Genomic DNA, 27,285 nt, shown 5'->3' on the forward strand with positions numbered 1-27,285 from the left:
GAACAACTGAACAAGTTGAAACACAGCCTGGATTTGAAGATCTTAATCTGGTGCTGTTGAACTAACCTCATTTCATGTTCCTTCCCAATTTTCCCATCAGGCCTCACCCTAATTTGTCATGTACAGGTTGTGCTCCATGCCTTGGCTCATACTGTGGCCCTACCCCAAACCCTCTCCCTTCTTCTCATTGGTTCAAAGACCCAAACCTTACATTGCTATACCCAGCTATGACAATCCACAGGTGTTTTTACTCTGTCTTCTCTAAATTCTTACATCACATATCAGTCTCCCATATAAAACAGCTCTTCATCATATATACATCTTACTGGCCACTGATTGTTTAAATGTGTTTCATTTTCAATTTTAATCAACAAGCATTTAGTAAATGCTAATTAAATAAAGTCAACAGATTAGGCTCTGTGAATGCAGTCAAAAATATTAAACAGTCCCTATTTATATAAGGAACTTATATTCTATTGGAGTATAAATCCAACATGTCATCAGATATGTAAATATCTGTAAATGTGATTATAGCTACTGGGTTGAAACAAAGTTTTCTAAAGAAGGTGGCCCCTGAACTGAGGATTCTTGGGAGAGAAAATGAAGAAGCACAATAGTTTTAAAGCCTGTATGGCATGCCTGTCATGTACCTTTTCACTACTTCTCTTAACCCTAGGCCACTCTCACACTGACAGTCTAGGATTTCAAGAGGACTACCACCTAGGTCCTATGTATGTCAATATACTATGGCTATCCCTATTTTCTCAAGTCCCACCAATGTAACTTTTATTTGTACAAAATCATCTATTTTCAATTGATGGCTCATTAGATTTTAAACATGATCACTTAAGGCTGAAGTGAAAGTAATTACAGTCATAGCTATGGAAATACTCATATAAGATGAATGAAGGAGTAATGACTTTATCCCAATCCACACATAAATTCTATCACCAGTGCATCTGTGGAGAAGAATGAACATATACTTGTAAAAATGTTGCAGAGAGGCACTTAAGTGAGGAAAATCCACTTAGAATAACAGATTTGAAATAGTAAATTTTAGTGTCTTCTTTTTGTCTCAAGAACTACCCATAAAAGTTTCTTGAGGAGAAGAAGGTTCAGTGTTAAATAGATCCTTCTACTGTTAAACTGAGTAGATTACATTGTACTTGACTAATATCTCACTAAGTAGGATATTGCTAAATTATTTGATCCACTGGGTGACGTCTATGAATCTTTACTTCCAAGTTGTTTCAGTCAGATTTATTTCTCAACAGAAAATGTAGTATCCATTACTTTCAGCTACAAACTGAGCCTCCAAAGATTTTATCCAAAAGCTTTTATCTAAGGCTGGCAAAAGTTACCTCATTTGTGCTTACAGGATTCTTCTCCTCTTTTTTAATCTCACAACAACAACTGATAACCAAGCAGCTAAGTCTTTTCTGTCCTCTCTCTCTCTTTTTTTTTTTTTTTCTTTTCAGCAGAAAATCATGGATAGCTTAAAAAAAAACTTCTTTATTCAGCAGCAGGTGGCAGTAAAAAGCACTTCAGGTCCTCACTGTGCAACAAGTTATAGTCTCAGAGTTTAATATCAATAAGTCCTTCCTCTAAAGATCACTCCTTTACCCAAACATAGACAAAGGAATAGAAACAGGAAATTGATTTGTAAGTTTTAGAATTGTGAATGAGCTAATTTGTCTGGAACATTGATGTGTTATAAAATTAATCTAGAAAAGTCAGGTACAGCTATATTGTGTAGGGCTTTAAATAACAAGCTAAGCATTTTGTATTTTAAAGAAGTCACTGATGATGCTTGAACCAAAGGAATAATGTGTTAAGTTCTTTACTTTAGAAAAGATACCTGGGAGCAGTTAGATGGCACAGTAGGTAGAGCATCGGCCCTAGATGAGGAGGACCTGAGTTCAAATCTGATCTCAGTTACCTAGTAAATTATTTAAACCCAATTGCCTCACACACAAAAAGGGATATCTGATAGTTCTATTGAGGCTGCATTAAAGACAGAAGGAGAGGAAGCAAGAAAACCAATGAAACTTTTGCAATAGTTCAGGTAAAAGTTAATAAGGCCTTTAGCTAAAGTAGATAGGTATGGGGGAAAAAAACCTCTATATTGTATTTTTCTTAAATTCCAAACAGCCTATATCCTAATACTCAATAAGTCAACACTCAACAGTTCAACAAGTATTCTAAAGACCTCTGTGTGAAGAAAACCTGACCCAACTCAGGAGAATATACAAAATTTTAATAAGATAAATTACATGATCTCCTAGAGCTCACAATCTAACAGCACACTTTTATTTGGTTTTTCTCCCTAAATCAGACTTGATATTCCACTGGCACATGGAGTTACTTTTGAAGATCATCTGCAAGTGCAAATTAATATTTTCTCTTCAATTTAAAGCTTTATGGAGTTGATTAAGACAGTAGAAGGGTGAATGGCAAGGTCTAGATCTTATATGAGATCTTATAATTAAATGTGGGAGTTGTGAAATTATGATTTATTGCAAGTAAATATTTGATATGTATACTATTTTATATACCTATATATCTTGGGTTACATAATAATTTCTCAGGTTATAAAGGAGTTATGAGTGGAAAAAGTTTAAGAAAACCCACTTCTTAAATTGAACCTAATACTCTCCCCTTTCTAAAGACGAAGGTAGTATAAACAGAAATTATGCCCCAATCCTTGAGTATTGATCTTGTTTTTGTATATTTATTATTGCAATGTTTTATACACATTTACTGTGTGTCATAGGCAGAACTGAACCCAGTTTTTCCTGATTCCAATGCCTGTTCTCCATATACTAAACAAAACTACTTCACAATTCACACATATTAGGTACTTGGAAAAATCCTTTGGGGCATTGGGATTGGGGAAAGGAGTGAATAGTTTTAATGATCTCCACTCTGTGTTAGGTACCGTGTCCTTTTGCCCAATGGTCTGTCATAGGCACAAGGAGTTTCAAAGAAGAAAAATGATGGATGCCCAAGAGCTCTGCCCTAGTCACTTGAACTATAATAAGGGAGTAGGACATATTTCTGGAAGAAAATATTCTGCATAGTAAGTAAGCCATGAACTAAGCTGAGTGAGGATAAGGGCTTCTTCCCCAACTTTTAAGTCCTGTGGTCCTGAGAAACAGGCTTGGGGCTTAGGTCTTGTTGGTTTGGTCTGCCCTTTTCAGTTCAAGCCCATGGTGTTCTTGGAAGAAGAATTGCAGGCCATATGTTGCTGACAGACCAACAGAATATCCCTGAGAAACCAGAGTACCAGAGCCTCATAACTAGGAGAGCTTTGGATTTGGAATTTAGTACTATCATGCTATATAGGAACTGAATCAAGTTGTGAATGAAGTTAACCCTTCTTTCCTTCTTACTAGTTGAAGTAGTGTAAAAACAAATTATGTCCCTGGATATTGAATGGATTTTGCATATCCTTGAAATATCCTTAAAATAAATATTCCTTTGCAAAAACTATGTACACAGACTGAGATAATATAAAGAGGTTTATGTCTTCCAAGTATCTGATGGAAGATGTAAGACTACTGAAAACATAGAAAGAGACAAAGTTGTAAAGAATTCTTGTCTCAAAATAGGTGAGGCAGTGAGTGTATAGAGCACTGGGCTTGGAATCAGAAAGACTTATATTCATGAGTTCAAATCCAACCTCAGACATATGTGACCCTAAGTAAATCACTTTTACCTGCTTACCTCAGTTTCTTCTTCTGTAAAACAAGCTGGAGAAGAGAATGGCAGACCATTCTTGAATCTTTATCAAGAAAACCTCAAATGGGGTCATGCAGACACAACTGAATAACAACAAGGTTTAGGAAATTGTGGAATACTTTAATACTTGATCCAATGCAAGAAAATATAGCGCATACAAGATAGTCAAGCAAACAAGTTTTATTGAGGGTACATATTTACAATTAAGGCAACCAGAAAGAATGGCAGAAATTGGGGCCCTGGATGGAATCAGATCACCAAACCAGTAAAATCTGGTGAGTTTGTATTGCTTTCTTATCTGCATCGAGCAAATTTTTAACATTGGAGAGGGGGGTGGGGGGAATCTGGAACTGGGACTGGTGCTGAGTCATGCAAGTTACAGGATGAGGGGAGGGAGAAAGGAAGATTCCTAAGGAATTGTAACAATAGTTGATATCCAAATTCTCCAGAAAAGAGATTTTTCAATCTTTACTATTGGTCTAACTTTTGACAGATTTAACTCAAGGGATTTGAGCTTTCCTAAAGCATCTTCATTTTAATGGGGTGAAGAGGTTACTAAAGTCCTTAAGGATTTAAAAGCCAAACAAGATTTTCATTTGACCCTGGAGGTAAAAGGAAGTTTATTGAGTCAGAGAGGGGAAGAGGTGACATGATCAGACCTGTGTTGTAGGAGCAAGTAAGTATAGGAGGGGCAGGATTGAGGAGAAACTTGAGTCAGAGAGCACAATCTAAAGCCTAATGCAAATGAGGGTCTGCAGCAGGGTGGTAGTAGTTTCAGAGGAGAGATGAGATTGAAGAACAAGACTTGACAAGACGTATTAGATTGAAAATGGGAAGTGACTGAGAGTAAGGAAAAGAGAATAATACCAAGACATGAACCTGAGTTAACTAGAAAGATTTTAGTATTCTCAGCAACAATAAGGCAGTTCAGAAGAGGGAAAAGGAATGCATCCCAGACTCTTAGATTTCACCTATACCTCCTCAGTTGAGGAATGGCTGGACAAGTGATGGTATATTATCATGATGGAATACTATTGTGCTATAAGCAAAGATAAGCAGGATGATTTCAGAAAAACTTAGGAAGACATATCAACTGATGATGCAAAGTGAAGTGAGCTGAACCAGGAGAAAAGTACACAGTAATAGTGAGATTATTTTTTTTTAATCAACTTTAAAAGACTTAGTAACTCTAATTGAAGAGGTCAGTGGCAGTGCAGAGAGTTGTGGGAATCCCTTTGGTTGATTCAGAGGTCCTTCATAAAGGAATTTATGAACCCAAAAAGCTAGACTTGCAAAAGAAAGTTTGTTATTGACATCTTGCTATGCATGAATAGAAAGACTGAATTCCTTGATGGCAAGGTCCAGACAGAGGGATTATAAAGTTTCTAGTGGAGAAGTGCTGGCAGAGAGAGAGAGAGAGATAATGTTTCTCCCAGAGAAATCCTGACAGAGAGGTAAATAAGGTTTTGTAAGGGAAATAGGTGAGAAAGATAAAGAAGGGGTAACACTGAAAGAGAATATCATTTTAGCAGGCAGAGGGTTGAAGCTGAGCAAGCTACTTTAGGCCTTCTGCAAGGAGTGAACCCCAAGTTGCCTCTTTTTATAATTGAAACCTTGGCTAGAAGTTGGAGGCAGTTCTTGGTGGGAGCTGGGAGCAGTTTGAGCTGGAATCAGAATAAAAAATCTTGGAAGTGAATGAGTGTCCCTGGACTAATCTCCAACTCAGTAGAGTTAGAATCTCCGGCTCCAGCTAAGTAGGAGTGGTCCTGTACTCAACTAGCCCCCACCTAGAAACAAAATGAAATCACTTTATCTTGATTCCCTGGGATGGGTCTCTCAGGGCAGAGCTTAGCACCCCCCCCCCAAAGTCAGAGAAGAGAGAGAAAGAGAAAGAGTTTCAGGGCTCCCCTCATCATAATCATTTTAATGATTAACCATGGTTTCAAAGAATTCATGACAAAAAATGCTATCCATTTCCACATAGAGAATTGATGGGGTCACAGTGCAGATTCATATATTTTCTCTTTCTTTTTTTTCCTGAAAAATGGCTTATACAAAAATATTTTGCATAACTTTATTTGTATAATGGATATAATATTTCTTCTCTTCTTCCTGTCTAGAAGGCCAGTATTGAATAAATCTATAAATAGTAATAGTCTGATTCAAGTATTACTTGAGACCTGCTTTCTATTAAGGCAAGCCATTCAAACTATTGGCTTACCATCTCCTTAACAATAAATTATAAAGACATATTTGATAAATTTAAATTTAGGATAATTTTGATGGATGATGCATGACAGGAACTAGGCATTTTAAGTATACTATTTACCCCTTAACAATGAATCAAAGACATATTGAGGTAAATCTATTAGTATTATAATTTCTACCATTTACTACTCTGCTTCAAGTACTATGGTATTGACAAACATCACAACTATTCTGTTGGTATTGATGAGCATCACAACTATGCTATTTACAAATCCCATGTTGATAAGTACCATGGTATTGATAGTTAAGGTGGATACTGAAATGTCATAGTACAGATTGTGCATTAATCCTAGAAGGGTTATATGATGTCACCTGAAGGTAGCTAATAATATTGTAACACTAGCATAAAAGGCATATAAAACCCTGGCACTCAGATTAATAAATGGAGATTGCAAAGCATATCTTCCACCTGGCTTTAGCTATTCATTCACACTCTTGGTATTCACTAGAGATGGACTCCAACATCCATGGGAGTAAGGAAGTGTAGGAAGGGAGAATTTGGAACCAAAAATAATAATAAAATGTAAAAGAAAATTAAACATTCTAGTTATTTCAACTAGTTCTCATTTGGCATGAATAAATTTAATTCAACAAATATTTATTGGTTAAATGACCATTATATGGTTCTATAGGGATACAAAGGTAGAAGTGGAAAAAGTTTCTGCCCTCAAGAAACTTCTATTTTATTAGTTCTCAACTGCTCTTTATTAAGGGGCAGTAACTCGGCCATAGAAGAGAATAGTATTGCTTTTGTTGTGTCGAATGAGGAAGAGAAATGGGTGGTTACATATAAATTCTTCCTTCCTAGAAGAATTATATCCAACCGCAACACCGGTAGCAGCTGCTGCTTCAGTGCCCTCTTCATTCACCTCCACATAGGACTTATGGATAACTTTGGACACAGCCAAGCCCTTTTGTATTGTCATTCCTGAAAAGTCAGCACTTTGTGTATCAAATATATCTGTCATCCCCATAGATTCCAATATGGGCTTCAGAGAGTAAGACTCTTCTACTCTAAACCGTGGAAGATGCAAAATAACTTCTTTTTGGCCCATATTTTCAGGATTCATCGAATCTAGTAATTTCTCAAAGGTGAGACCTTGTTGCAACTACAAAGGAACAAAAGGAAAAAAGGCATAATTGTAACTGAAGTTTTAAATCAACAGAATTGTAAACGGTGTATGTTGGTGGAGAAAACTGGTTTCAATTCACATTATACATGAAAAAACAGAGATATGAATTAATAATGTAAACAATGCTTTAAAAGTGTTCTTATCCCTGTTCCTCAGAATCAAGAGAGCATTCACCCAGGAAAGAACTCTGGCAGATGACTATGAACCACTACATAGAATTCCCAATCCTTCTATTTTTGTCCACCTGCATTTTTTATTTCCTTCACAGGCTAATTGTATACTATTTCAAAGTCTGATTCTTTTTGTGCAGCAAAATAACTGTTTGGACATGTATACGATATATTATATTTAACTTATACTTTAACATATTTAATATGTATTGACCAACCTGCCATATGGGGGAAGGGGTGGAGGGGAAAAGTTGGAACAAAAGGTTTTGTAATTGTCAGTGCTGAAAAATTACCCATGCATATAGCTTGTAAATAAAAAGCTATTTTAAAAAATGATACACTTCCAAAAAAAAAAAAAATCAAGAGAGCATTATGGGCAGCTGTCCACCTTCTTCCTTTCCCTTCCCTTCCCTCCCCAACCTTGTTCCTCTCCTCCTACAGGATTCTTCTCCACTTTCTCTCCCTCCCTTACTTCACTCCTTTCCATTACCTCTCCCTTCCTCTACCCTTTTCTCCTCACCCTGAGGATCCTGTGTGTGCATACAAGTGCAGAAGGGTGTGTGAGAAAGGGGAAAAATGATTCATCCCAATTGATCAATGCATATGAAAACATGTACAATGGGTGATACCTGGAGATCTCTCACCTCCAGGAGCAGAGAGAAAAAATAAATAAATATATATATAAATAAATAAAAACAAATGTCAGCTTAACTATATAACACTCAGAGGACAAGATATTTGTGGCTAGAAATACTATCTCAGAGAATATTCCAAGCTTGCTCTTGGTAGAAAGCATCTAGTTTCAAAACCCTCAGATTATGTGATACTTATGGCAAAAGACATTGTGTCTACTAGCCTTGCTCTCTGTAAAAACACATGGAATCTCAGAACAATGAGACAAGGGACTTTTGACATGATCCACAGCATTTGATAACATTTCAGTTGACTCAAGTTTGATCTCTGTAAAAGCTAATCTAATTTGAGAAAACTGAAACCTCTCATTTTGGTCATGTTTCATGAGAAATAAGAGTAAACTGAGGTATCAAAAAAGATGTCTTTTACTGTAGTCAATCACAAGAAAGATGATTGTCTATTTGTGGTTTCACAATTGTAAAAGCCATTGCCAAGAAAATGTTTGAATATACTCTAAGCAAAGGACCTCTTTACCTTCTCTAAGCCATCAACATCTGTAGGCAGCAATACAAACATACTTAGATGTTTGTTTGTGTATGGTAGTTCAAGTATCTTCCCTGCAGGTTCCTTAATGTATCCCATATTGAAGAATCCTGTCTTTTTCATCATCTGTACAGATCTGTTTGTATCCTATAATAAAAGAAAACAACACATAATTATCCAATAAATGCTTTATTTTCCCTTAGAATTTAGCCTTTTAAAAATTGAATTACATCAAAAATGTCAGTATATTTTTTAAAAATAAGCTAACAACTTCAGCAAACTGTTCAGTTTTGACCATGGTTGAATAGGATTAACTAATTGATCGTTTTAGTATCAACTTTAGAGTGCAGGCTGCCTTAAGAGCAAATTTCTCCAGAAAGGTTCAGATTAACAATCCAGATTTACATTTTTTAATCCTTTATTGTCAGATATACAAATATAAGCATGAAGCCAAAGGATGTGAGACACACAGTTCTACATTTAAAAGTCTCAAAAATATAAGTTAAATGAAGCAATTAAAGAGTAGTGAGATGCATTTGGGCACTTGAAAAAGTGTCAGGTTGTTATTTCTACTTCTCACAAATGGAATTCTGGAGAAGCTTTGCAAATAGTGTAAACAAAATGGATGGCAATTAATTTCAGCAGATTCATTCAAAATCAACTATTCATTTTAATCTTAAAATAACTCGATATCTTTTCAAGACTAAAATTTTAAAATTACAGAATAAGAATTTTTTTCTCATAGTTGTTCAGTCATGTCTGATTCTTTGCGATACCATTTTGGGTAAAGACACTGGGATACTACCATTTCCTTCTCCAGTTCATTTTACACATAAAGAACTGAAGCAAACAGCCTTAAGTTCCTGACCTAAGGTCACACAACTAGTAAGTGAGATCAGATTTGAATTCATGAAAATAAATCTTCCTGATTCCCAGCCTAGTGCTCTCTCCATTGTGCCACATATCTGTCAATGTTAATAAACCAACATTAATAGAAAAAAGTCATCCCTTAAAATAATCTTTGATTATACTTACTATCCATTTTTTAAATTTCTAACATTTGATTATGCTAATTTGCTATCACTTTTCATTTCTAACATGCATCAAGAGGAATGGCATTAATAAGGGGTAATTTTTTTTTCTTTTAATGGATTATGGGCTATTTTTAAGATCAAGGGATTACCTCTATAATAAAGCCAGAATACGTTTCTCTTTTTCAGCTCCTCTTTATGTATTGTTTTCTCCCATTAGAATGAAAACTCTTTGAAGTTAGGGTATATGTGCAAACATATATTATATACATATATATATGTATATATACATCAATATTTATATAGGCATATACATCTATATGTCTGTACACAGATGTGTAGAAACATAGACATACACTCAGTCTTTAACTTTCATTGGGGCAATATTCTTAGAAAACAGCTGTCAAAAATATGAATGTTGATACATTAAACCTATGGGAAATAGGAGGTTAGGTTCCTGCAACTACCAAAAACTATAATTTTCACCAGGAATTGTTGAAAATATACTTTTCTGCATAAAATTCTTTATAGCAAAACATAATTCTGACAATATGCACTTTTCCTAACCTAGTAACCATGAAATAAAACATAAAACACAGTACACAAGTAAAACAAGCAACATGTTAAACATTTTTCTTGCTAGTAATTATGACCTTTTCTGCTGACATTTTTAATTTTTAAAATTTCAGATATTTGCTTTTTGTAACATGAAATCTACAATATCATAAATACTGTACAACAAATAAAATTCTTAAAACTAAAAAATTTTTAATCTGAATCTTACCTTCTACTGTGTCAAATGGTGGTGCGAGAGAGTTGTACTGCTTATTACATTTCCCTACACCTTTCTACTTTAGCTTCCCTCTGAAAATCAAGGAAATGTTGCTAGGACTCTAATCACTCAGCACTCCAACATAGACAGTTCTGTGTACCAGTTCTTTTTAAATGCTCCAGCAGTCCACAGAGCAGAATCCTTATCAAGAACTCCCAAAGAGAGTGCCCTCCCCCATTCTAGCTAAGCAGCCAGGCCATGCAGCCACAGTTCCTTCCCTCCTTCTTCACTTTCTCTGCCACAGGAGAGTTTCGGTACCAGACTAAAGACGGCAGCCGAGTTTTGTCTCTAGCAACATCCCCATTTGCTTGAAAGATTCCAAGCCTAGTCAGATCTCAATATCATCCCTGACATTCTGACATTCTTTCTGCTGCACATAGCTGAGATTGTACAAAACTATAAATGGGAAAGTGAAAATAAAGTTACTAGTAAAGTCATATGAGTGTTTTAAAATCATGAAAATTGAAAACAGGAATGTTAAAGATTGACTATATATACTGTGTATGAATATGTATACATATATATGCATATGTATGTGTATATATATAAACACACTTAGACCAGTAGGTATATATATATATATATATATATATATATATATATTATATATCTTAGAAATATTATATAATTATAATATATATCTTAGAAAGATATATTTATCTCTTCTTTATTTCTATCTCAACAACATCAGTTTCTCTCCTAAGCATTAGTTCTGCATCACCTATTTTGTATCAAACTTTTCAAAGTTAATGCTCCAAAGATACCTCAACTCAACTAAACTTATTATCTTGATTCAGGGGCCCTCTCTAAACTTCCCTATTTCTGTTAAAAGCACTAGCATCTTTTTGATTTCTCAGATTTGTAACTTCAAAAACTATCCTCAACAATGTTTTCCTTGTATCCAATCAATTGCTAAATCTTGCTACTTTTACCTCTGCAACACCTCTTGTATCTGATCCCTTCTCTCTACTTATGGAACTCAGGTCCTCATCACTTCTTGCCTTTATTATTACAATAGAGTTATAATTATCTCCCTGACTCAGTTCCCTCACCACTCTAGTACATCCTACATACTGGTACCAAAGAAATTTTCTTTACACAAATATTTGACCATGTGTTTTCCCTAGCTATCAATTCTAATGGCTTTCTATTAAAGTTAAAAATCAAAATGTTTATGTTTAATTTTTATAATTCCTTACAATTTGGCCTAACCTATCTTTTCAACCCCCAAATCCTCTTTCCAAGTACATTGGGAATTATTTTTCTTCCTGCACTGTATAATCTAGTCAGTCTGTCTTTCTCTCTCTTCCTTGTAAATAATATTTCCTATTTCCCTGTCTTTGCACTAAGCATGCAATGCACTCCCTCTTTATAGATATCTCATGGAGTTCTCTCTTCCTTTAAGATACAATTCAATTACTATCTTCTGTATCTATTTTCTTTACTGGTTCCGTTTCTTGATTCCCTTCAAATACTAATACCTCCTTGGAACCACTGTGGTTATAAAGGACTCCAGACTCGTGTCTGGACTCTCTTATTACCTGCAGTCTTGCCACTTTGGAGAAATCTCTGACAAGAGGCTCTCCTCTCTTTTTTGGTGAATCTTTCTCAGGACCACAATTTTAGGAAGGACTTTCCCTTCCTCCTCCCCTTTATATATTGTCTTCTCCTATGAGAATGAAAGTTCATTACAGTTAGGACTATCTTGGATGCTCATGTTTAGATAAGCAGCATTTAGCACAATACCTGACTCACAGTAAGTTTTTAATAAATGTGTTATTTTCAATATAACTATCTCTCATACTATCTTTTAACTATGATATATATATTTTTTAATTTATTCATTTTTTATTTATGTTGTTGTAAAAATATTTTGAAGATACCCTGTTTCCCAGAGCTAAGTCCCAGAAAGCAAGCTGTGTTCTGAATTTGGAATAACAATAATCCTTTACACCTTGGAACTATCTCACCCTTTGGCAAAATGTCACTGAGGAATTTAGCTCCCCTTATTTCCCTGAGTCATCTATCCCATGTTCATAATCCCTGTTCCTTGGTACTAACAGGTTTTGCACTCTTTTACCTCCCCAGAACTCTGGTTCTGTAACCCCATAGGGTAGTCATAAACCCTAAAGGTTGACACAATCAAGAACATCTGTATTGTTCTAAAAATGTGAAACATGAAAACTATCTCAAGATCTAAGAATCATTATGTAATAGTCCAATTTTCATATATACAAGTGATCCCAACATCAGCATCATTTACCTCACTCTGAAATTAGTTAAACTGCTGTTTGTGTCCTGACTCTGTCCTGCTCTGTTCAGTTCTGGCTTCTCACAGGTTAAAGGCTAGTTCCAAGTCTGTTGACACTGTATGTGATTACACTTGTACTTTGTTGTCTCCTGTTTTAGAAATATAAGCTCCTTAAGAGAGGAATTCTTTCATTCTTTATACTTTTGTTTGCACTCAATAAATGCTAGTTGATTGATGATAAAATGAAGGAAATAACCTGGAATACGGTGTCTTTCTGGTTATCCTCAAATCACACTACTCTTATACCTATTCAAGGCTTTATTTACTTTCTTTCTATAGGACAACACATGCTTTCTATAAGACAGCTCCTATTCTTGAATTTGCCAAATCCCAGTTGTCCTTAGCCAGAAAAACAATCCATTGTGATTGTTTTCTGGCATCTAGTGGTCCTGAGAGTCTGTCACTTTCCTTTTCTTTAAGATAATGTATATGAAACAAATATGGTGAAAGAATTATTTAGACTCCTGCAAGACCCTAGACTCAACTGACACAGATAAAAATGAATAGAGGAGGTTTGCACTGAATAGCCAAATAAAATGCACCAATCACAGAGGGAAAGCCAGGAACCTGCAGCTAGTTTCAAGAACAGGAAGAAATAGATTCTCCTTCCTGCTGCATCCTAGCATTGGCCTGAAGCTTCTGGAACTTTTTGCAAGGTGGGAAAAGTTTTGAGGGGTTAGGGAGTGGGCGGAGAGACAAGGAATTTGCCCACAAAAAGAAAAACAAAGGGAAAGTATGCCTGGCATAGTAAGAAAGAACTAAATAAGAGGTTAGATTGGTTCTTTGTAGAGATGTGCTACTGGTTAGTTGAGTGAATGTGGGTAATTTGCGTAATTTCTCTTAGTCTCATTTTCTCATCCATAAAATAAAGGGATTAGGATCAATAATCTCTAAAATCCCTTCTTGCTCTAGATCAGTCAACAACAATCAACTAATAAGTATTTATTAAGTACTTACTATATGCCAGATATTGTGCTAATTACTAGAATCAATCATAAATTTAAGAACTCAAGTTAAATATTTATTAAAAACTACTATGTACTGTTCCAAGGCAGTTAGGTGAAGCCATAGTGTACATAGTACTGGGCATGGAGTCAGAAAGACAAGAATTAAAATCTGCAGATGCTTACAAGCTGTATGCAAGACACTTAATCTTGTTTCCCTCAGTTTTCTCACATGTAAACAGAGCTGAAGAAGGAAATGGTAAGCCACTCCAGTATTTCTGCCAAGAAAACCCCAAATGAAGTCACATGACTTGGACAGGACTGAAAAATGACTGAGTAACAATCCTGATTCAGGCCACATCTAGGTTTAGTTTAGTTTCATCCTGACCATTACATTTTAGGACTAATTTTGATTATTTGGAAAGCATAGACCAAGGTGAGCAGCAAGTTACAAGGAAGTATCTTAAGAAGTTTAGCTTGTAGTGAATATTCTCTTAGGTATGAATTGGACTAAATAGTCAATGGGCTAAGTAAATAGTCTCCCAAATCTGTGAATCTATCTTAAAGAAATTTTTTATAGTCATTGAATCATAGATCTAGAAATGGAAAGTACTTCTGATGACTTTTATTTCTAACTCTATTTTGCAGCTGAGAAAACTGGGGAAAAAATAAAGCAGATTACATGACTAAGAATAAGAAATGAGATTTAAACCAAAAGCTACTTTTCTTTCCACTGTATGAAGAATCATCGTCATCACTGTCATCAGAGATGTTTGATTAGTTATGGTAAATGTGATGGTCTCCAAAGTCTCTTTTAACTCTGATAACCTAAGATTGTGTCCTAGATTCCAGGAATGTAACATCATTTCATATTTATTTCAAAATCTTTCTTTCAGGGATCATCCATCTTCTTCTTCATACAGGATATAGTAATACCCTTTGTGCTTGCATGGAATTAAAAAAAATATATATATAGTCTTTATCTTTTCATTATTCTTTCCAAGTAAAATTTCCTTTGACCATATCTTATGCTTTTCTCCTTATCTAGTATACCCTCCTTCATCTGTTATGATTTTTGAAAGCTTATCTGTCTTTAGCATGTAGTGCAAATTCTTCCACCACCACCAAGATTTCCCAACCACTCTAACACACAGTGATTTTCCCCTGCTGTAAACTATGATATTTCTTATCTGGAACCATCATTCAATAATCAACTATGTAGTGTCTTGAGAAATCTCTTCCAGTGCTTCCAAATATTTTATCTGTTAGTATCATCTTTACCTAAAGGAATTGTGCCTTTTAAGGATAATAGCTGTTTTTCATGATTCTTCATGTATTCTTGTGTATTCTTTCTATATTGTCTAGCACATAGTTGATGATTTGTAAATATTTGTTGTTTTGTTACTTGGTTAAAAGCACTTGTGAATGAATATAGTTTTATGATATAAAATAACTTCTTTTTTTCTAGTCTAGTGATATAAAATTACTATTTTTCTAACTTCCTACAGGTAAAACAGCAAATATCATTGAAAAGTTTAAACATATTCCTGTGTTGCCTATTTTTTCTAAACTGCATCTTTTCCTCTTCATTTTTTCTTCTTTGTTGAAAGGAAAGGCTTGCTGATTAAAGAAGGAAAATAAAGGTAGTATAAAAACAAAAGATATCTATTAAAATAAGATTAATAAAAGAAAACAATAAAAAGGAAAACAGAAAGTATCTTTTCAATACCTTGTTTGTCCTGAAATTTGTTTCTTGAGTTTTTTCTTGCTTAAATTTCATGGCCCACTTTCCTTTGAAATAAATGGCATTTGCCAGTACCAGGACAGTAGCTGGGTCAATAGTACCTGCTGAAAATAGCTCCTTGATTTTTCCTTTGACAAAAATAAGAAGACAAAAGAATAAATATAACATTTTCTCTCTCTTTTTTTTTCATTTACAAAAACTGCTCCAAGAAGTTTGCCAACAAAGATTGCAGCATTCTCATGGATGGTAAATGAGATTAATATATAATCTCTAGGATAGACATGGGGTCAGAAAAAAGATTCTTTCATATTTTGAAACCATTCACATTTCCAAAGTCAACTCTTAAAAAGGGATTGATAGATCAATATCCTCTCCCATACCCACACCCACCCTTGAAGTACCAAAGGTCTCATCTCTTTTATTCAATTGAACCAAAATGTCTTCCATGCCTTCAAAGCTACACGAAGCCCATTTAGATGAAGAGGTTTTCAATCCTCATGGAATCTTATGTGCCTACTCAAACATAATAGCTTTCAATAGTGACACCATCCTCCCTACTAAAAAGTTGGACCGACAGGATCATTAGCAGATTAGACAACAAAAATAAACATTTTGTTAAAAAAAAAAACAAAACACTTTGATTAATATTTCTTGGGAGCAGGTCCTCTCTATCTCAATTAGCAAATTGTTACAGGAACTATTTTTAACCTTAGTTAATCCCTTGAGCCAGAGGAGATTAGTTTCCAAGAAGAGAAGGGTTGGAGCAAAGCAAACACAAGAAGTTAGACTTTGAGGAGAAAAAGGATATATCCCAAACACTGTAGAAAGAGCATAAACCTTGGGGCCTAAATTCAAATCCAGCTTCAGATACTAACGAGTTATATGAGTATGGGCAGACATTTAATCCTGTTTACCTCAGTTTTCTCATCTGTAAAATAAACTAGAGAAGGAAATGCCAGACCATTTCAACATCTTTGTCAAGAAAGCCCCATTGGAGTTTTCTTGAATAACAACCAAAAAAAGGTTCTAAACTAGAAAGAGCATATGAGGAAATCCCTATGGTGGAAGAAAAAGACATTTTCTGAAAAAAAAAGTACTAATAATGGAAGAAAACAGGATAGAACCAGAGACTAGCATCTACTTCACACTGTTGTCTAAGGACATCCCTGAATTTAGACCCCACTAAAAGGATTAGACTGATAAAATACCTCTCCTTTATTGATACCCTTTTCTCCTGAGATTATTTGTTCCTTCTCACATCTCAAGTTCAAAGTATAAATCTGTGCCATCAGGATCTAAGTCACATTTAGGAATTCAAGCTTCTAGGGAATTCAATCAAACTACAGCCTGTGTCCCTAATCCCCATAGCTAATTCCACACAAATGGTGCATGTCACATAACACCATTCCACCAACTCCATTTTTTGGAGTTGCTGCTCATTTAGAACCGAAGTAGAGTAAGGAATGCAATTAGCTCCATCCTGGCAGATGGGTTTCAATGCTATAGGACCCTGAGGAGTAGCAGCCTTGATCAGACAAGGGAGTGTATAAGAAGCTGGTTGGAGTGCCCTGGGAAGGGAAAAGGGAGTACTCCAGCCCATTAGAATATGGGGCTCAGTGCCCTTTACCCCATGCTTTCTGCTCTGAACTAGGATCATTTCAAATTCTTTGTTTGATAAACTTTGCTGATGCTCTGGATCCTTCAGAGATTATTTATCCTTGCCAGAGGACAGATGCCATTAAGCAATGGAAAGGTCAAAGTTCCAAGTCATTGCAGAAGATCAGACTATGTAAGAGCTAATATTGCACTTCAACGATCTTTCTTTTAGAAGATAACAGGTTTGTTTTTTCACTGCTGGAGACCCCTATCGGTCTAGGTACACACATTGATAAATATTGATCATTATGGGATTGGAGGAAAGTATCAATAACTATCACCAATGCCTCTGTCTTCTAGAAATGCATCTGTTGAGGAGCAAGAATAGCTAAGGAACAGAGAAAGCATTCTTTGAAATCACAAACAGTTATAGATTGGAGGTAGCAATATTTAAGAGCAAACATAGGAGGTATGTAAACAGAGATATCCTAGATACATCTTAGGTACTGGATGTTTGATAAGTCATTGACCAATTCCTTTCAACAGCAGCCTTTGAGAATTTGTCTACTTAACACACTCATTTCCACATTTAGAAACCAAATGACTTACCTGGATTATCATCAATTAACTAATTGGCAGAATTAAGATAGAACCCAGACTTCTTGGCAATTCCCAGATCACTGATTTTTCTACTAGACAATTGTGCTAAATTTAATGTGCATCTAAATATTACCTTTTAGAAATATCAAGAAAAGTAAAGTTTTTTTCTTATTTACCATTTGTTTGATCTTCAACCCATGAATTAATCTTCCTTCGACTATCTTCTGAAGCATGTAAAAAGTCTACTGTTTCCAGTCCTGCTTGGTAGATATTCTTTACACCCTCTAAATAAGGCTTTGAAACAATAGAGAAATATGAAAATATATATACATGTATTGGCTAAGTACAGGAAATAGAGAATACAAATAGCTAATGCCATGGGGGAAAATGCTATATCTTAAATGTTATGTAATGCAAAATCTAGATATACAATATTTAAATCACTGTACCACTCAACCATCCTAAAACATGGCCCCAGTGGTTATAGACTTGGTGGGAGGGGATGAAGTTATAGTTCATCTAACCCAAATGCATCATTTTGCAGATGAGGAAATTTCTGTAAAGAGAAGTTAAATTTGCCTCAGCTCACATATAAGTGATAGACAGAATTCAAGGCTAGGCCCTTTGACTCCAAATCTAACCCTCTTTTCCTTGCCCCATACTGTCTCAATGGTAATTGATCATGAGTTTCTGTGGTTACTCATAAGGAACACAAGGATCAGTCTATCTGGCATGTTTATCTAGAAACAGTACTAAAAGCAAATTAATAACTATAAAATGTTTACAAGTACCTTTTTTAATTGTAAAAGCTGTAGTTATAAATGTGGATAATTGACCTAGTGACAGATTAGTGAAATGAGAACAGTTGCATTTAAATAAATAATTATAAAAAGCATATACTCCAGCAATGGGAGGGGCAAAAATAAATAATAAAGAAATAACTGAGTGTGGATGGATGTGGAACTGAATAGAAGAGTTATGTTCTGAATAGTCTGCCAGAGAACAGACTATTAAGCAATGCAAAGGTCAAGATTCCAAGTCATTGCAGAGGAGGATCAGACTATGTAAGAGCTAATACTGCACTTCAAAGATCTTTCTTTTAGAAGATAATAGGTTTATCTTTTCACTGCTGGAGACCCCTATTGGCTTACTTACACACATTGATAAATACTCATCATTATGGGATTGGAAGAAAGCATCAATAACTATCTGTAAAAACCATCTGAAGATGGTGACATGGGAGTCCCCTGTGGGGTTCAGAAGGTCTCCTTTAGATTTGAATGGTTTCTTCTAATAATCCTCCCATTGTTGGATATGGCTTCAAGAATTGACATTTCAACACTTAATGGTCACCTAAATTGAACATGGTGATCACATCTCTAGAGATAGGAGGAACTATAAAGATTACCTCATCCAGATCTGTCATTTTAGAAAAAAGAAATGAGTTAAAGTGACTTGATCAAAGTCACAGAGATAGTAAGTGGCAAAGCTAGGAGGTGTCCATAACTCCCAACTTTCTAATCCAGCCTAATTTCTACTATACTTAGGTATCTTGACTTTAGACATCTGGACCATTCTCCTCAAGTGTTCTGCTGGTACAGACCAGGCCCATTCTTGGAACTTTAGAAGTCTCAAGAGAATCTAAGCTTTCCAAGCAACATTTCAGAGCAACTTGAGGCAAATACCTCAAACAAATCAGCAAAAAGCCTGTAGAGATCTAGTTCTTAGTTATAAGAAGAAAATCTCCCATTGATAAATGGTCAAAGGATATGAACAGACAATTTTCAGATGATGAAATTGAAACTATATCCACTCATATGAAAGAGTGTCCCAAATCACTACTGATTAGAAAACTAATGCAAACAAGATTAGAAGGGAAGTAATAAATTGGGAAAACATTTTTACAGTTAAAGATTCTGACAAGATATACAGAGAATTGACTCTAATTTATAAGAAATCAAGCCATTCTCCAATTGATAAATGGGCAAAGGATATGAATAGACAATTTTCAGATGATGAAATTGAAACTATTTCCACTCATATGAAAGAGTGTTCTAAATCACTATTGATCAGAGAAATGCAAATTAAGAAAACTCTGAGATATCATTACACACCTGTCAGATTGGCTAAGATAACAGGAAAATATAATGATGAATGTTGGAGGGGATGAGGGAAAACTGGGACACTGATGCATTGTTGGTGGAGTTGTGAAAGAATCCAGCCATTCTGGAGAGCAATTTGGAACCATGCCCAAAAAGTTATCCAACTGTGCATACTCTTTGATCCAGCAGTGCTACTACTGAGCTTATATCCCAAGGAAATACTAAAGAAGGGAAAGGGACCTACATATGCCAAAATGTTTGTGGCAGCTCTTTTTGTAGTGGCTAGAAACTGGAAAATGAATGGATGTCCATCAATTGGAGAATTGCTGGCTAAATTATGGTATATGAATGTTATGGAATATTATTGCTCTGTAAGAAATGACCAACAGGAGGAATACAGAGAGGTTTGGAGAAACTTGCATGAACTGATGCTGAGTGAAATGAGCAGAACCAGGAGATCACATACACTGTCAACAACAATACTGTATGAAGATGTATTCTGATGGAAGTGGATATCTTCGACAAAGAGAAGATCTAATTCACTTCCAGTTGATCAATGATGGACAGAAACAGCTACACCCAGAGAAGGAACACTGGGAAGTGAATGTAAATTGTTAGCACTACTGTCTTTCTACCCAGGTTACTTATACCTTCAGAATCTAATTCTTACCGTGCAACAAGAAAATTGGATTTACACACTTATATCTAGGTTATACTGTAACACATTTAATATATATGGGATTGCCTGTCATCTAGGGGAGGGAGTAGAGGGAGGGAGGGGAAAATTTGGAAAAATGAATACAAGGGATAATGTTGTAAAAAAAATTACTCATGCATATGGACTGTCAAAAAATTATAATTATAAAATTAATTTTAAAAAAAGAAGAAAACCTCAAAAATGGATGCAATCCAATGGAAATAATCCACCATTATAGTAACTACTTATTTTTGCTCTGGACCTATGACAGATTTCATATTATCACTGCAGTAAAAATCCCTCTCTTATTAAAGATTAAAGACCTGAATTCAAATCCTGCCTTAGCCAGTTAGTTCTTATAACCCTGGGCAAATCACATAATCTTTCCTCATCTGTAAAACAGGAATAATAATTAAACTTATAACACAGAGTTGTGAAAAAGATCAACTAAGTTAATATGTAAAGTGCTTTGCAAACTTGATGCTTTATATGCATTATATATATATTATTATTATCAATAAAGAATATTGAGAAAAATCTGATTAGATAGGAAAAAATTCATTGGTTTATCTACAATATCACCTTTGTCAGAGAGAAGTATGATATATCAAGCCATATTAGCTCATGTAAATTTCTTTTTGTCAGCAATCAAGTTTTTTTGGTTGTTTTTTTTTTTTTTTTGGGGGGGGGGTTTCTGATTCTTTGCTTACAGAACAACTTTGTGATATGTAATTTAGACTCTTGATGGGACAAACTCCACTAAGCAGAGTCCTATGCAAATGACTAATCAAATGATATCATATAAAATATATATGCTCATTGTACGTTACTAAATTGGAAACTGAATTTCTGAACCTGAAAATCTAAGGACTCTGAACCCTGAACAGTGAACCTAAGAAGGTGAAAAGACTCTGAAAACCAGTTTAAAAATGCTAGACATGTGCCGTACGTCTTCATCTACTACTTTTGTGACCTCTATCAGTTGAGTTGATGTAGGTTAGAGAAAATGATGTGTTCTTGAGCACCAAAGTATTCCACATCTAAATTTAAATTATCAGTGATAAAGCCAGAGCACTTACCTCCAGGAACTGAAATGTCTGGCTTCCATAGAGTCTGTTAGCAATGGCCAATGAATAATCATCATTGGGTTTGTTGATTTCTGCCAAGAGGGAATGAAATTGGGAATGGATTTCTTCAGGTGTGCCCCATTCAGCCTTCAGAAAAGAGAAGATTCTTGAGCTGATCCTAGACCAGGAAAAGCACTCTACTATGTATTTTTAATATGTCATGTATGCTTCTTTTTATATCACTGTCAACACCTCCCCTCCCCACCCACCCCACACATGACTCTCCCAACCACTTACGCCCAAAACAAGAAAACTCATTTGCAACAAATAAACAGATGGCACTGTGGATAAAGTGCCTTGTTTGCCTCAGTTTTCTGATCTATAAAATTAGCATTTAAAAAAAAATGACAAACTACTCTAGTATCCAGTATAGGGTCACAAAGAGTCAGGCATGACTAAAAATCACTGAATAATAGCAACTATATCTTTTTCTTTTCACCACTTGCTGAGCCTGTTCCTATATCTTTCACATTTCAAATATAGAATAACCAACTCTGGGCTTGAAGCAAACAGTAAAGAAAGAGAGTTTCTTCCTTGATCATTAAAGGACAGCTTCTTCCCTTTTGAGTCAACAGAAGGATCCTGAACCTAAGGTACTTCTTTATCAGATGCCAGCCTATATCCCTTTTTGGGGAAATCAGCAAATCAGAAGAGCTAGTCTTTGTTTCTTTTTCCTTTTCTAGCACTCACATTTGTGTAATGGGGGTCCATTTGGAGCATGTATTGGTTCAGGGATGGATCATCCAGTCCCTATTGTCATGTAGCTTACCTCTGCTGATGCACCATGACTTTCTTCCACACTTGGCCTGACACCTTTTGTAACTTCATCTAAATGAAGCACCTGAAAAAAAAAATATAAACTATTGTTCTAGAGGGAGGAGGAAAGAAAATATGTGCATATATCAATTATATATTTGGGAAATAATAGTAAATGGATCATGCATGTATAGCTGAAAGAGACCCTAGAGATAAAATCCAATTCTCTCATTTTACAACTGAGGAAACTGAGGCCCAGAGAGATAAGATGACTTTCCCATAATCACACAGAGAGTAAAATGCAGAGTTGGGATTTTAATCCAGTAATTTAAATCCAGCATTATACATATATCCATGTTTTATTTTTAGTTTCTTAGTTTCAGCTGTTAGCACTTCCTAAACAAACAAATACATACATATACATATATGTATATATATATACATATATATATATATATACATATATGTATATGAAATTATGTTATGGGATCAGACCAAGACTTTTAGATTCCTATCAGTTTATATTAGTAACAATGGGTACACTCTGTATACTTTTCAGATTGTAAAAATAAAGTTACATTAAAAAAATTTTTTAAACCCTTCTATCTAATTTGGTGTATACTAAAAAAAAAAAAATGCAAACAAATTTAACTGTAATCTAAACCAAGTGAAATTCAGAATGCACTTCACCTGGGTGATTGAGACATGCCTTAGGAAAATGTAACATGAAAATCTGATTTGTATGCCAGAGCATGCCTATGCAAAAATTAACCTAGAATTAGACCTTATTATAAAATTCCACAAGTCTGTATCTGTCATACAGCCTATAGAATAAACAAATAAACAAAACAAAGCAAAAAAAAAAATCTTCTTTCTGTAACAAAACCACAAAATAGCCATTTGAGGAAATGAAACTAAACAGTTTGCATATATTTACCTTCCGTATTTGACATGCAGTTTTCTCTCTGGCTCCAAATAAGACCATGGCCATAACAACTGAGATACTCAGAGGGGAAATGACCAGATTATCTTCCGCATTTCGTTCCAATTCTCTGAAAAGCTTAAAGGCAAATTTGGTGTTTGCTTCACTGAAACAACTCATTGTCCAACTGCTGAGACCTAAAACAAAACAAGAAACCCCAAACCCTGAATGTCAATCAATCAGACTGAAAGAAAGTAACAGAGAGAGAGAGAGAGAGAGAGAGAGAGAGAGAGAGAGAGAGAGAGAGAGAGAGAGAGAGAGAGAGAGAGAGAGAGAGAGAGAGAGAACACAAGAAGGAGAGAGGAGAAAGAGAGAAAGAGGATGGGAAGGAAGGAAAAGGAAAGAAAAGGAAGGAAGAACTACACCCAGGGAAAGAACTCTGGGAGATGACGATGAACTGCTACAATAGAATTCCCAATCCCTCTATTTTTGTCCACCTGCATTTTTTATTTCCTTCACAGGCTAATTGTACACTATCTCAAAGTCCTATTCTTTTTGTACAGCAAAATAACTGTTTGGACAAGTATACAGATATTGTACTTAATTTATACTTTAACATATTTAACTGTTCAGGTCAACCTGCCATCTGGGGGTGGGGGGGAAGGAGGGGAAAAATTGGAACAAAGAGTTTGGTAATTGTCAATGCTGTAAAATTACCCATGCATATATCTGTTAAATAAAAACTATAATTAAAAAAAAAAGAAATTAATCCATAGAAAATACCAATGAATACTACAAACATATATTTGGGGGTCCTACTCTTGAGATTTTTCTTTGTATTCTCAGTAATTAGTATAATGTTGGCACATAAAAATTGCTTAATTAAAGCTGCTTGAACAACTAAAAAAAAAAGAAAAGGAAGGAAGAAAGGAAGGAACGAAGGAACGAAGGAAGGAATGAAGAAAAAGAAATTCTCACCTTCAATGATTTTGTCATAAGTGATTAAGTACTAGATTTGGAATCAAGAAAACCTTGAATTCCTCTTTTGATATTTGCTAATTGTGTGAACAAGAGCAGGTCACTTTACCTGTCCAAGCTTCAGCTTGTCCATATTAAAAATGAGGATGATAGACATTAATCACAGGGCTGTTATTGCAAGTAAATGAGTTGATATATGTTAGCATTCCTTTGGAGAGCTCACAGGGGTGATGAGTGAAGGCTCTGCTCTGGTGGAGAGGTTGAGATCCCAGCCATCTCTCACAGTGATGAGGAGTGATCAGAGACTGAAATCAGAAGCCTCAGAAATGAAGATTAACTAAGAACCTCATTGAAGCCTCTTTTTCATTCTACCATCATGCAAAGCTATCCAGGGGCAATTCTTGCATAATTCTCCTGTGGACCCTGACTGCCACCCAGTCTTGCTTATCCCTCTAAACTTCAGAACTTTTGTGAATTATAGAGGCAAAATTAAAAAAAAAAAAAAAAAAAAAAAAAAACCAACTCATTTTTAGCATCCTTGGGTGATTTTTATAAATGATTCCAAGCTCCTAAAACAGTATGGAATAGAGTGGGAAGCACTTCGCAAATCTTTAAGTACCACACAAATGTCCACTATTATTAAATTACATTAACAGCCACTGACCACATAACTATAGCACTTTAGAATTTGCCAAGGCTACTACTTCTCAATCACCAGTAAATTGGAAAATGTAAGGATCACTCACTGATTTAAAGCTAAAAGGGATCTTAGGGGTCAACCAATCCTACCCTCATATTTTAAGGATGAATAGACTGAGGCCTGGAGACATTCAATGAACTGGAACAAGTACTCAAACCACCCAGACTAGTGAATTTTATATTCCAGAGCAATTAAATAAATGGTTGATAATCACAAATTTGTTAAGTGTCAAGAGCAGGATTCAATCCTTAGTTGCCTCAATTCAGAGAATTCCATGCTCTCTGAGCAGACTAATCATCATACAAAGGTTAGTAGTTCTACTGTAGGAGCTTTATTTACAAGAATATAACAATACATAATAAGCACATTTAAATATTATCAGTCACCAGCAACAGGAAAAAGAAAAGCAAATGTTCTCAATTAAGAGCATGGGAAAGAAATTTATTCCAAAATTTTGTATGATTTGTATTAGGTGTGCTAACATGCAAGAAGCATAGAACAATAAAATTACTTAGATCCTAGATTCTTGAAAATAATATAGTTTAGTCCTCTTTTTTATTAAAAAAAAAAAAAAAAGAAAGAAAATTGAGGTTCTTAGCAATTAAAAGGACTTAATAAAGATTTTTCAGCTTAATAAGTTAATAGAGATAGAAATAGAACTCAGGTCCTTTGATTCATCATCCAGTACTCATTCCATTATTCCACACTAGCCATGACTCATTCATTATCTTTGTTCTTCCCAGAGCCTAGCACAGTACCTGGCACATGGTAGGCTATTAATAATATTTGTAGATTAATAAATAGCATCTTTTTTCAGAAGGGACAAATTTCTTGGGTCAAAACTGGTTTAGACAACAGAGTTAAAATATATTTTACATGACCTCATCATAACCAATGCTTTCAATATACAATATATGGTAGATCGACTGACATTAATCTTTGCTTCTGTTTTGCCTTTTTTGTTTGCTGAGAAGCTAGTCAACCTTAAAAACTTACATTCTTCTTACATGACTTCTTCCCAAGAAACTATTTACAGTATTCACTTTTGACAGAATTGCATGGCAAGAAAATATCTTAAGAAACCTAGGAACAATAAAATAGGAAAAAGAATGCATTTACCTTCCTTTTTTCAGCTACAAAGTTACCAGTCAGCTGAGTGAATTTGAGACTTCTTTCTGACTGGAGAACATATGTATAAACCTCAGGGTGGCCCCACCCATTCTACAGCTTGCCTGACTAGTGATTCATCTCTGTAGAGGGTGTGTGTGTGTGTGTGTGTGTGTGTGTGTGTGTGTGTTGAATCTATTAGATCTGAAGCTAGAAGAGCAGGGTCTGAAACTTAAATCTGCTAATTACTATTTGCCAAGTCACTTTCTCTCTCTTAGCCTAAGTTTCCACATCTGTAAAATGAGTGGGACTTTCTAGCTCTAAAACAGGTAATCCTTTAAAGCAGGTCACTTCTCCCCAATTTTTCTTTTTTAAAATTGTAAATTTCCACATAGGGTTTGCATAAGATGAGATAAAACTTAAATGCAAAACAAAAAAAATTATCCACTCATGCAGAAAAGACTTTTTTGGGGGGATTAATGGTTAATATTGCTTTACAAAATTACAAGAGGTATCTATAAGTAGAAAGTTATTTTAATTTCTTAGAAAATTGATGCCATTTATCATAAAAATATATTATCATGGGACTGTTTAGGGATATATCTACTTCATGTAGTGAGGTATGCTTTTACTATTTCGAGTCAAGGAGGAAAAAAAAAAAACAGATGCATCTTTATATCAGCAGGACAATCAAAAAGCAGCTGCATAACTTCTTAGGGCCACACAATCCTATTCCTGGCACTGTGCTATGGTTTTCCCTTTACCTGTTTGACTACTCATTCTCCATCTCCTTTGCTGAATCATCATTCAGGCTCTTCCTACTAATTATGGGTAGATCTCAAGATTCTGTCCTGGGCCCGTCTCTCTTTTTTCTCTATACTACTTTTCCTAGTGATCTTGTTAATTCCAGTGGATTCAATTATTGCTCTGCAGGTTATTCTCAGGTCTTTTTATCCAGCCTTAACATCTTTCCTGACCTCCAATTTTGCATTTCCAAGTGCTTATTGATGATCTTAAATTCAATGTCCCTTGAACATCTTAAATTCAACAGGTCCAAAACTGAACTCATCTTCAACTTTCATCCTCAACTTTTCACAGTCCCTCCATATATCTATTGCTAATTCCAGTCTATTCTACCTTTGTAACATTATCTTGGGCAGTACTGTTCTCTCCTTTGACAAAAACCACCATCCCGGAGGCCTTCATCACCTTAACCCAAAATACTTCAATGACTTTCTGCTTGGTCTCCATGACTCAAGTCTCTCCCCACTGCAATTCTCAGTTGCCAAAATGATCTTCCTAAAATATAAGTGTGATGATATCACCCATTTATTTAATAAACTCCAGAGA

At 35.1% G+C, this 27,285-nt stretch overlaps 1 protein-coding gene across 4 annotated transcripts; it reads right to left on the reverse strand.

Moving 5' to 3' along the window:
- Positions 1 to 6,572: 6,572 nt before the first annotated feature.
- LOC141549460 (serpin B4-like) lies at positions 6,573 to 26,053 on the reverse strand. Of its 4 annotated transcripts, none has more exons than XM_074279020.1 (9): positions 25,948 to 26,053; positions 24,238 to 24,447; positions 23,166 to 23,347; positions 22,242 to 22,313; positions 21,425 to 21,559; positions 17,723 to 17,840; positions 15,336 to 15,478; positions 8,480 to 8,635; positions 6,573 to 7,118 (listed from the first exon to the last, which is right to left on the reverse strand). In XM_074279020.1, the coding sequence occupies exons 3-9, from the start codon at positions 23,328 to 23,330 to the stop codon at positions 6,717 to 6,719; spliced, it is 1,191 nt and encodes a 396-aa protein (XP_074135121.1). In that variant the 5' UTR covers positions 23,331 to 23,347; positions 24,238 to 24,447; positions 25,948 to 26,053; the 3' UTR covers positions 6,573 to 6,716. The 4 variants fall into 4 exon arrangements, with proteins under 4 accessions (XP_074135121.1, XP_074135122.1, XP_074135118.1 ...); XM_074279021.1 differs by having other exon boundaries at positions 24,238 to 24,433; positions 25,948 to 26,033; XM_074279017.1 differs by lacking the exon at positions 24,238 to 24,447 and having other exon boundaries at positions 25,948 to 26,040.
- Positions 26,054 to 27,285: the final 1,232 nt, after the last annotated feature.

This window comes from Sminthopsis crassicaudata, chromosome 1 (genome assembly GCF_048593235.1).
Source record: "Sminthopsis crassicaudata isolate SCR6 chromosome 1, ASM4859323v1, whole genome shotgun sequence".
Lineage (NCBI taxonomy): Eukaryota > Metazoa > Chordata > Mammalia > Dasyuromorphia > Dasyuridae > Sminthopsis > Sminthopsis crassicaudata.